This window comes from Camelus ferus, chromosome 11 (genome assembly GCF_009834535.1).
Source record: "Camelus ferus isolate YT-003-E chromosome 11, BCGSAC_Cfer_1.0, whole genome shotgun sequence".
Classification (NCBI taxonomy): Eukaryota; Metazoa; Chordata; class Mammalia; order Artiodactyla; family Camelidae; genus Camelus; species Camelus ferus.
This window is the reverse complement of record NC_045706.1, coordinates 25,120,263-25,130,871: the sequence shown is the minus strand read 5'-3', so window position 1 is coordinate 25,130,871 and position 10,609 is coordinate 25,120,263. Positions and strand designations below refer to the sequence as shown.

General features: G+C 58.6%; 1 protein-coding gene across 2 annotated transcripts; it reads left to right on the top strand.

Moving 5' to 3' along the window:
• The first annotated feature begins 421 nt into the window (after positions 1-421).
• On the top strand, positions 422-6,809 carry TLX1 (T cell leukemia homeobox 1). 2 transcript variants are annotated; one of them, XM_032491069.1, is made up of 3 exons: positions 422-1,316; positions 3,325-3,562; positions 5,710-6,809. In XM_032491069.1, the coding sequence occupies exons 1-3, from the start codon at positions 731-733 to the stop codon at positions 5,930-5,932; spliced, it is 1,047 nt and encodes a 348-aa protein (XP_032346960.1). In that variant the 5' UTR covers positions 422-730; the 3' UTR covers positions 5,933-6,809. The 2 variants fall into 2 exon arrangements, with proteins under 2 accessions (XP_032346960.1, XP_032346961.1); XM_032491070.1 differs by having other exon boundaries at positions 429-1,316; positions 3,361-3,562.
• Positions 6,810-10,609: the final 3,800 nt, after the last annotated feature.

Below are 10,609 nucleotides of genomic sequence, written 5' to 3'. Positions count from 1 at the left end.
CGGACTTGAAGTTTAGAGTAAATCCTCTGGTTGACAGACAGATGCTTCCCAGCTGAGCCCTTGGGGAGATTTTCCAGTAGCACAGGGATACCCCTTTCTCAGAGGCCTGATGGGCTGGCCGTTTGGCCCAATTCTAAGTGAGGGGCTCCTGCCAGGCTGGGAAGAAGACTCTGACCTCCAGCCTCTTGGGTCCATCTGTCTATTGGTCTTGGGAATGGCGGCGTCCTATTCGTTTTCTTTCTCCTTTTAAGTCTCTGGTTTGCCTCTTCTCTCTCTTCCTAACTACTTCTCTGAGCCTCGGTCGTCAGTCCCTCTGACTCTGGCTCCTACATCTGTCTCGGCTCCCGGCCTCCGTCTCCTCTTTTCCGCCCCTCCCCCGCGCTGTCATTCACCCCGCTCCTTTCCGCGCACAGCCAATGGAGAGACCCGGCCGAAACGGCGAGGCTCGCTCGCACCGGGCTTTTTCGCCCGGTGATTGATGTCCCAGAGTCAACAGCGAGCGAGAGCAGCCGGAGAGGGGAAGGAGTAGTCGGAGAGGGGAAGAATACGGCGCCCCTTCTCTCCTTCCCCTCCCCCCTACTTTAGCCTTTCTGCGCACTTCGCCTCCAAGTCTGCGCAGCCAGGAGCCGCTGCCGCCTCCGCGCCCCTGAGCGCTGCCCCCAAGCCAAGCACAGCAAGCGCCACCGCCCAGGCCCCCCCCCCCTTCGCGGGGCCGGGGTCGGGGGCCAGCATGGAGCACCTGGGTCCACACCATCTCCACCCGGGCCACGCGGAGCCCATCAGCTTCGGCATCGACCAGATCCTCAACAGCCCAGACCAGGGCGGCTGCATGGGGCCCGCCTCGCGCCTCCAGGACGGAGAATACGGCCTTGGCTGTTTGGTTGGAGGCGCCTACCCTTACGGCGGAGCGGGCCCCGCAGCTGGTGCGGGGGCCGGGGGCGCGGGGGCCTATAGCGCTGGAGGCCCGAACGGCCCCGGTGGCCCGGCGGGCGGCGGCGGCGGCGGTGGCGGCGGAGCCTGCAGCATGGGCCCGCTGGCCGGCTCCTACAACGTGAACATGGCCTTGGCGGGCGGCCCCAGTCCCGGCGGCGGCTGCGGCGGGGGTGGCGGCGGCGGAGGCGCTCTGAGCGCTGCTGGGGTGATCCGGGTGCCCGCGCATAGGCCGCTAGCTGGAGCGGTGGCTCACCCCCAACCTCTGACTACCGGCTTGCCCACCGTGCCCTCCGTGCCTGCCGTGCCGGGCGTCAACAACCTCACCGGACTCACCTTCCCCTGGATGGAGAGTAACCGCAGATACACAAAGGACAGGTTCACAGGTGAGTCCGGCCCGCGCGCGCACCGCCTGGCCGCGGCCCGGGCTCTGCACTTCCCCTCCCATGCTCCATGGCTCCCCGCAGCCCTCTCTGCGCGCCAGGTCACCCAGTTTCTCTTGGTGCTTCCCCCAAGTTCAGCCGCCCGCCACCTTCCTAAGCTCGCGGAATCGACTTGGAGGAAGAGTTCTCCCAGCCTGGGCCCCTCTCCGTCTCTCCCGCAGAACCCCTGATCTGAGAAGCTCTCCCTGATCCCCTCTCGCGCTCCCTGGGCCCAGTTAGGCGGAGGGAAGGGGGATATAGCTTCGAGACTACCTTCCGCCGGCATTTGGGGCTCGGGAATCTCGGAGAAAGGGGCGCAATGTGAGCAAACTGTTTCTTCCGTCCCGGCAAACGTTCTCTGGCCGAGGCAACGAACCCTAGAATCAGACGCAAGGAAAACAGGTTCCCCACCTCCCGTCCCCTAAACACACACACACACACCCGCGCTCCGAGGTACTGTGCCCGTCGCGCTGCCGGGAGGCCCGGAGCCCGAAGTAAAGCAGCAGAGCTGGCGGGCCCTTCTTCTCAGACTGCGGGCTCCGTCCGGATCAGTGGCAGCTTGAGACTGAGCCGTCCGCTTCATTTTCGTTCTGTCCCGGCTTGGCATCCTCCCCCCTGGGCCCAGCCTTGTTCCCTCCGGCGTGAATAATGCACCGGGCAAGCCTGTGATCGATCGGCAGCCGAAAAGACAACTCCTGGGACGATTACGCACTCCGCGGCGGCCGTCTGCCGCCCTCTCCTCTGCCTGCTCCGCGCCTCCTCCGCTCACCTCGGCTCCCTCTGCTCCCGCTTCCGCTCAAGGCATTCAGCTGTCGCTTTTGCGCGGGCCTCTTTCCCTGGCCTCACTTCCCGCCGCCCTTAAAGTTCCCTGGATCGGAGAGTACGATCCTCCCACCGGGTTAGCGCCCAAGCCCGCTGGGAAGCAGCCACGAGTTGAGCCTGGGTTCCCGGTGGGGCCTTAGAGAGGAAACAGGAGGCACAGGCCGCTTCCCACCGACCTCAACGTGGGGCTCCCAGGGAGCTGGGGCTCCCAGGGGTCTCAGGCTCCAGGGCCCAATGATGGAAGGGGAATAGGCAGCTTAGAGCTAGACCCTGGGCTGAGCACCTGTTCCAGCCTTGGAAGCTTGGCCTGGACTCTGGGTCTGTGGCAGAAGTGGGAGTGGAGGGAGACAGAACTGCCATTCCACTCTGGGCATCCAGAAAGGGCCCTGTACTCAGGGGACCCCAGTGCCCCAACCCAAGTCCTCTCAGGCCTGAGGGGGCAGAGCCTAGTGCCCCATTCCCCTACCCCCACCCAGGCCAGGCTACTTTTAAAGGGCTTTGATGGAAGCCCCCAGTCTGAAGCCCAGTGGTCCTGTGTCTCTGGCAGAAAGGTACTCCACATAGCCCACCTAGGGTAGCCACAGCCTGCCTTAATCTTGCTCCAGGCCTGAAGGTTCTGAGGGAGTATATGGCTGTCCCCTTGTGTCAGTCGACTTGTGCATCTGCCTTGTGTGTCTGTGATTGTGTCAGCTTGTTTGGGTGTATAGCCCTATAAGTTGCCCCTGTTGTATGTGATGTGTCTGTGTGTGTTGCTGTGTGATGGAGCCTCAGGGCAGGCCCTGCGATCCAAGGTCTTGACCATGCACGGCCTCTTACTGTTGAGTAGCTTCTCTGAGGCTGGAGGCCTGGGGCTGTGGGGTGCTGTGACCTTTAACTGGCCTCAGACATGCCCTCCAGGAGATTGCGGCTGTGTCTGGTGGGCTCGTGGGAGCCCGGGGCTTGGGAGGCCTTCGTGGTGGCAGCTGCGACGGCCTGGAGTGAGGGTAGGGGCCATTTCAGGACACGGGCTTGGAGCCGAGGCTGACGGGAGGATCACAGTCCTGCTCTTGGGGTCTAGTCGCTGCGCTCGCTGACTCGCGGGGTGTCGGGCCTGGGACGCCTCCTGACGCTCTGCCGCTTGCCTCTGCCGTCTGTCTGTCTCCCGCTCCAGTGGCCCTCTCACCCTTCACTGTAACACGCCGTATAGGTCACCCCTATCAGAATCGGACGCCCCCCAAGAAGAAGAAGCCGCGCACGTCCTTCACGCGCCTGCAGATTTGCGAGTTGGAGAAGCGCTTCCACCGCCAGAAGTACCTTGCCTCAGCCGAGCGCGCCGCCCTGGCCAAGGCGCTCAAAATGACCGACGCGCAGGTCAAAACCTGGTTCCAGAACCGGCGGACGAAGTGGAGGTGAGCGCGCGGGGCGGGCGCGGGCGCGGTCGGCGCAGTCTCCAGCTCGGGGGTCCTCTCTTGGGGTGTTCACACTCCCTCGCTCGCTGCTTTCTGATGGCTCTGGGGCCGCTCTGCTAGGCTCGTAGGGAGCGGGAAGCTACCGTGGCCGATGACAGAATGGGGCTGGAGGGCCCCGGCTGTTTTGCTTTCCGGCTTTCTTTGCCGCTGTAGACACGACTGGTCTCCGCCGCTGCTTGGGGGAAACGCCTGGGTTTGAGGGCAGTCTACACATCCCGGGCTTCCGAGATGAGTGAGTCTTGAGGGACTTTGCACAAACTCATGTGTACAGAGATTCCTTCTCTATCCCGGAGACTGGAGGCAGGATGGGACGCGCCTTGTTTCTGCGCCCCAGCCGGGGCTCCCGTTAGAGCGTCTGGGGCCTCAAACCACCGGCCTGGGCCCTGCTGACACCCTCTTCCCCAGACGTCTGGCCTCGGCGCAGCGGGTCTCCCACTCAGGAAGGGGAAAATCAATCTGCGCCGGCTGCAGCGGGGTTTTCGAAAAGGGGATCAATCAGGAGCAGATGGATGTGTGTGTGTGAGTGAGACATTTTCTCTTCTCTAGGTCACACACTCAAAACTAAACTCATCCCCCCACCACACACACACACACACACACACACACACACTCAGGCACTTTCGCTGTTTGCACCCTCCCGCACATCTGGCTGCATGCTCCGTTCCACATGCATCAGGAGTTTCTTGCTAGTTCAGGCCTCAAGGGGTAGAGCAAGAGAGTCTGGGTGAAGTCCCCGGCGCCGGGACGGGCGGGCCTAGGGCCGGAGGAAGGAATTGGAGTTTCCTCTTTTTCTGAACGAAGGCGAGGAATCTGCCTGGGATTCCGCCACCGTGGCCACAAAGGAAGCTACTGGCCCTCGGGTCTGCTGCTTGACCCCGCCCCAACAACATTGTTGCCGCTAGGGAAGGGGTGTGGGACGAAACTCCAGGCCTCCGGAAAGCTAAAGAGGGTCCAAGGGCTGGGGGTGGGGGGTGCACTTGGGTACCCAAGTCTCACCCTGGGCTGCAGCCTAGGGGAGGGAGCCAGGCAAGCTTTTGGGGTGGCGGCAGAGAGAAAAACAGAGAGTAGCAGGCAGAGGGAAACTGAATCACAAGGGGAGGGACAGAGATAGACTCCCTACCCAGAAAGAAAAGGAAAAACCAGGCAGCCTGAAGAAGTCTTGTATAAACCAATGAACCAATGAACGACTAAATCCTTCATTTTCGTTTCAAACAAATTAAATTCTGAGAGAAGGAAGGGGGTGGGGTGAGAGAAAACAAGAGTTAAAGACACAAAGCCTAAAGGAAGAGAAGTAGACAATTTGAAATGCAGGGAGGAAGGAGAAGACGAGAGACAGAAAGAAACACAGAACGAAAAGGCAAGAAAGGGGAGGTGGGAAGGAGGCTGGCGTCTGCCACTGGGAGAGGTCTCCTGGCTTCTCGAGGCTTCATCGATCGCCTACAAATTGCTTCTGGAGGCCCCGGGGACTCCCATTAGATCTGTCCACCTTAGAGACAGACGTTTGATCTCAGTTGACAGGGTGGAGGGGAGGCATTAAATGGAATAAATGAGTCATCGCCTCCCTAGACCGCCTTGGAGGAAACTGTCTTGTCCAGAGAGAGTCCCGGCAGGGCACAGGGCTCGGTGCAGGAGGTTGGAAGCCTGGGAGAGTTTCACAGAGAGAAGATGTCGAAGAGAGGTCTGCCAGGGCAGCTCGTATCCACTGGCCTTTGTCTCTGCCCTGGACTGGTGGGGAGGTTGAGGCCCCTCAGGCTTGGGAAGGCACCTGGTCTTCCTTGGGGCTGGGGAGAGGGGAGATGCGATCCTATCCCTGTCTGTGCCTTCCAAGGCTAGTGCAGGTGTGGGCCCTGTGTGGAGATGGGAAGCCTCAGATGCCTGTGCCTAGTGGATTTTCCCACAGCTCCCCCAGGATACCCCCGCTCCATCTACTTTTGGGGTTTCCAGTCTTTGAGTCAGTACCCTCAAGATAAGGAACTGCATTAAAGGGCCCAAGCTGGAGTTGGGGGCCACGAAAGGGAGCAGTTCTCTCTCAGACGGTCTCTAGGGAGCGCTTCCGAAGCCTCGGTAACGGCTTGTCCCTGGTGCAGGCGGCAGACTGCGGAGGAGCGTGAGGCCGAAAGGCAGCAGGCGAACCGCATACTCCTGCAGCTGCAGCAAGAGGCCTTCCAAAAGAGCCTGGCGCAGCCGCTGCCCGCCGACCCGCTATGCGTGCACAACTCGTCACTCTTCGCCCTGCAGAACCTGCAGCCGTGGTCTGACGACTCGACCAAGATCACCAGCGTCACGTCCGTGGCGTCGGCCTGCGAGTGAGCCTGCCTGCTCAGACCCTCAAGACCCAGGGCACAGCCAAGGGGTGGCCGAGGCCGGAGAGCCAAGACTCTCGCCAGCTCTCCCGCCTCAGACTGCGGGCAGCAGGGGAACCCCGTGCCCCTCCCGCACCCGCCCGCGCACTCATGCCAACGCTGTTCTCCTTTTTGTTAGAAAAGAAAAGAGTGGGCAGGACAGGAATACATGGCCGCCTCCCAGATGCCTATGTGGTCCTGCGCCCTCTGGAACTGTTAGGAGTCCTCTGTGTCCATTTTATTTTATTCTGATTTTTAATGTGGGACTGACAAAGGCAGGAGAGGTGGTATAAGAGCTTCTGGGGTCCCTAGAGGACAGCATGGGCTGTCATTTGAACTTGCCCTGGGGGGAAACCCATCTCTGTTTCCCACTCCTCATCATTCACTGACACCCACAGGCCCACACAGAGGCAATTTCACTGTCCCTGCTGGTGTCACCCCACAGTCACACACAGGGGACCTATGGCAGTCACACACACGGGACCACAGCCTTCATACACTTGATCCTTACTAGCAGGCATAGTCCAGGGGTGACCCAGATGCATTCTGAACAGCATGGCACTTCTCATAAACACAAGGCCACAGCCACACTGTGACACACCATCGCACACACAACAGCCACAACAGTGTCACTTGGCCTGCCAGGCCCCCATCACACATCCTAGCCACACCCAGGTACGCACAGGCAGGTTCCCACGCAAACTCAGCCTATTTCTCCAGATCCTGTTCGTGGGTGGGGGGAGGGGTTAAGTTATGCACTTACAAAGGTGTTTTTCTGTGTAACCATTTTATAAAGTGTTGTGTGTAATTTATGTGAAAAAATAATAAAACCCTCCGGATCCAGAGTCAAGGCTGCCTGCTCCTTGCTGGGCCCAGCATCTTACAGCTACTTGGGTTTGGTGTGAGCTAATGCAGCCAGAGCAGATACTGGTAACCTAAGTTTGAGGGACATCTCAGGGCCAGGACTTACACCATCTGGAGAGAGGAAAGTAGGAGGGGGAGAAATGGAGAGAAGGCAACACTGAGGAAGGATGGGAGATCTAGACTCTCCTGAGACAGCTAGTAGAAAGGATATGTCTTTGGGTGTAAGAGTTGTGTGTGTGTGCATTGTGTGTTTGTGGTGGTGTAGGCAATCAAGATGTTATTAATAATGAATATTTGTCTGTAATTTGGTTTGCAATTATGTATGCTTGTTCTGCTTAAGTTGCAAACCGAAACTACCATTGTATATACAAACTTGTAGTGTGTGTGTATAAACATGTGTGAATGTGACTGTCTTTTGGGGTAGTTATGTAATCACTCACCCATGTTTGTGATTGTGTCTGAATCATGTGGTAAAGTTTGTGAGAGTACATATTAGTTTCTTATTGTGAATCTATTTTTGTGTTAAATGTGTGAATATTTGTGATTGTGTATCATCTATAATTGCATGAGTGTAATTATGTATGAGATGTGTATTTTACTGTACATATTTGTGTGGGACAGTATACAATTAGGGGAGTGAAATAATGGGAAGTGTACATCATTGTGGGTGACTGTCCCTGCAAGTGAGTGTATGAGGTGGTGTTTAAGTGGGTCTAATTATGCACTGGTGGTGTACAGGGTGGTGGGGGGGGTCTAAGGTGGGGTGTGCAGATACATTGTAGAGTATGAACATCTGCTAGGAATCTGCTAGGCCCTTACCCAGCAAGCTGCAGAAACCAGGGCACACTGAGTCAGGAATCAAGCCAGGATCCTCTGTATGCTCTAAGCGGGACTTCCCAGCTCCAAGACTAGCCTGGCCTGGGAGGGATCTGAGTAAGTGACTTCCCAGGGACCTTCAGGGAGGCCCCAGACCACTCCACCCAAGAAAGAAGCCACAGTAAATAACACTCCCTGTATCATCTAGTCCCCAACCTAGATTGATCTAGTAAATAAGACCAATCTCAGGATGCACAAAACTGACTTGGGCCTGCTTTTCTGGAAGAAGCTAGGCTCTGGGGACCATGCCATCCTGAGGTAGTGGAGTTGGGGGATAGGAGGCGCCTTCTTTGGAATGGGGGAGAGAGAACTTTGTGGCTAGAAACTAGAAAAGAGCGGGATGTGGAGCTTGTGTCTGCAGAGCTGTGTGCACCCAGACTGGGGCTGGGGAGGAGAGCTATGGAAATCATCAGAGCCACTGTCCCTCATTCTGGCCCAGGCTGCCATCCTGGATCTGCCATACAATGTGGGGACAAAGCATAGCAACCTCCCACCCATGGAGGCCCAAGGGGAAATTTGACTAGGAAGGAAATGGGCAGTGTTCATCCGTCCCTCATCTGTGACCCCCTTGAAGCTGGATCTGGTCAGAAGAGGAAGATTCTGGGTCCAAAGGACTTTTTGGGGCCTCTGCCTACCCTGCTCTCCCCGCCCCCAGGCCCACCTGGTGACCAGGCCAGGCCCTGACAGACTTGTGGGCAGAAAGTTCTAGCCTCAATGTCACATCTGCGAGGGTCTCGCGCCTGCACCGGCTGCAGCATCCAGTACCGGGCCCAGCGAAATCCGGAAATGGCCTTCTGGAACCGCAGAATTCGGCTCCTTCTACCTCGGCAGATCTGGCTGTCCCTCCCCTCCTGGTAGGACTGGAGCTGCTCAGTCCGCTCCATCTTGTTCCTTGCCGTCTCTCTATTCCATTTGCGTCTTTAAGACACAACTTTAGTGCCTGCCAGTTGCATGATTCCAGAGTGACCGACCCCAGGGGAGACTGGGGCCTTCCTCCATAATCCCTGGGACCCCCTCAAGAGGCGACACTCCGGGAGGCTCCTGGATATTTTCTGGCCGCACACCGTCTAGCTAAGGAGCTGAGGCTGGAGTTGGGTGCGGCTGCCCGGCCCAAAAAAAAAACCCTCCAGAGAGGCTCCGAAGTCCGGCTCTTCACCACCACCTCCTCGCCCCCTCTTGCAAGACAAACGCAAGCAAAATTAGGCATAACACACCTCCTCCCCCAAATACCTCCTACTTCCCCTATCTTCACAAACAGCCGGGGTCACACAATCGCGCAGACGAGGCCCCTCAGCCCCGCGGCTCTCAGACCCTGCCCGGCTTGCAGGGACTCGTGGGGAAGAGGGAATCCGAATGCCAGGACCCTGAGCGTTGGGGCCCCGGCGGCCCTCAAGGGAGATCAGCGGACTCCGTATTCCGACTCCCGGCTCCCGCGCGCCTGCCTGCTCGCGGCGTTCGCTGGAGGCCCGGGTCGCGCGCTCTCCCAGGATCGCTCCCAATTGCCCGGGCCCCAAGGCGAGACGTCCCACGGGGGGACAAAGTCCCCTGGGCACCGGGGCTCTCGGCGCTGAGGAACCGCTCAGGACTCCCCTTTCTCCGCCGGGAATTCGTTGGGACCGAATCTCGCCTAATCCCGCATCGGCCGAGGGCCACGGCGGGGAAAGGCCGGGATGGCGCGAGGTGTCCCTAGAGGGCCTCAGGCTGGAATGGAGGGGCTGCCAGGGTCACAGGCAGGGCCAATTACCCGCTGCAGAAAGCTCACAACTCCCGGCCTGCCACCGCCCCTGCACGAAATGGTCGCTGTCTGTTCATAAATAGAAAAGGAACAAATTATCCGAATGATTGTGTGTAGAGGTGCGGAGAGAGAAGAGGAATTAACGAACCTGCCTGGGAAGAAAGGCTTCCTTCCTTGGCTTGAGTGAGCCGACTGCACCGACCAAATCGCACGGTGAGTGAGCCCGCTGAGACCTGGCGCAGCCCAGCGCGGTGGCTGAATGGGTGGTGGCTTTCGGGGGCTCAGAAACCCATGCAGGGCTGGGGTCCTAGAGGCCCCGTACTGTGCCGCTGGGTGGCACACAGAGAATCTGGCTCAACCTGTTAACTATAATAGCGGCTTTGTGCGGCCGGATCTGTGCTTGGGGCTGTGTGGGCATGGCCTGAGCACTGCCTTGTGAAGTCCTCACTATGGTGGCAAGTGTGGGGTTTGCCCTGGACCCAGGACTCAGATGTGGTGAGAATGACTTGCAAGTGGGCAGATCGGGTCCAGTGTATGAGACAATTAAGTAGGCACCTCCAGACTGCAGAACTGGAGCAGCTGGAACTCAGAGGCCATGCTGGAGGGTGGTGGTGGTTGAGGAGCTGTGGCCCCGTGGGGGGGCTGCCCTGAGGGCTCCTCAGGCCAGAGGCGGGAGGAAACCCCCTTCTGCTCTGCTCACACCCACCCTTACACATTTCTCAGTCGCCCTGGCAGAGCCTGCTCCGGAGCAGCTTCTCACTCTCCTAGGCCTACCTAATCATCTCAGAGTTCCTCCGCCAGGCCGCTGCCTGGGCAGCTTAGAGGAGCTGCCTGCGCTTTTCCCGCATGGCTCGAATCTGCTACCAAATGTCGGCCCAGGAAGGCCCGTGGCACCGCCCACTTGCACCCACGCCTGGATTCCTTGTTCTGGGGAGTCCAATAGGAATAAGCTAAAGGAGAGCAAGGACTGGAGCCAGTTCGGATTTTCCAAGGAACTCAGAGCAGACTTGGAAGCCGATGTGTGCTATGGGGGCGGGAGTAGGGGCGGGAGGGGGTGGTGAGCAGAGGGAGTGAAGGGTAACCATGTTGTGTTAAGGGATGGGTACATACTCACATCCTTTCACTCACAGCGTGCATTTTTGTGAACAATCTTACAAACCTCCTCCAACT

Excerpts from the sequence above, each read along its gene's own strand:
- TLX1 (XM_032491069.1), top strand. The coding sequence starts at position 731 with ATGGAGCACCTGGGTCCACACCATCTCCACCCGGGCCACGCGGAGCCC. Across the intron at positions 1,317-3,324 it reads CACAAAGGACAGGTTCACAG|TGGCCCTCTCACCCTTCACT; the intron begins GTGAGTCCGGCC and ends CTCCCGCTCCAG. Across the intron at positions 3,563-5,709 it reads AACCGGCGGACGAAGTGGAG|GCGGCAGACTGCGGAGGAGC; the intron begins GTGAGCGCGCGG and ends TCCCTGGTGCAG.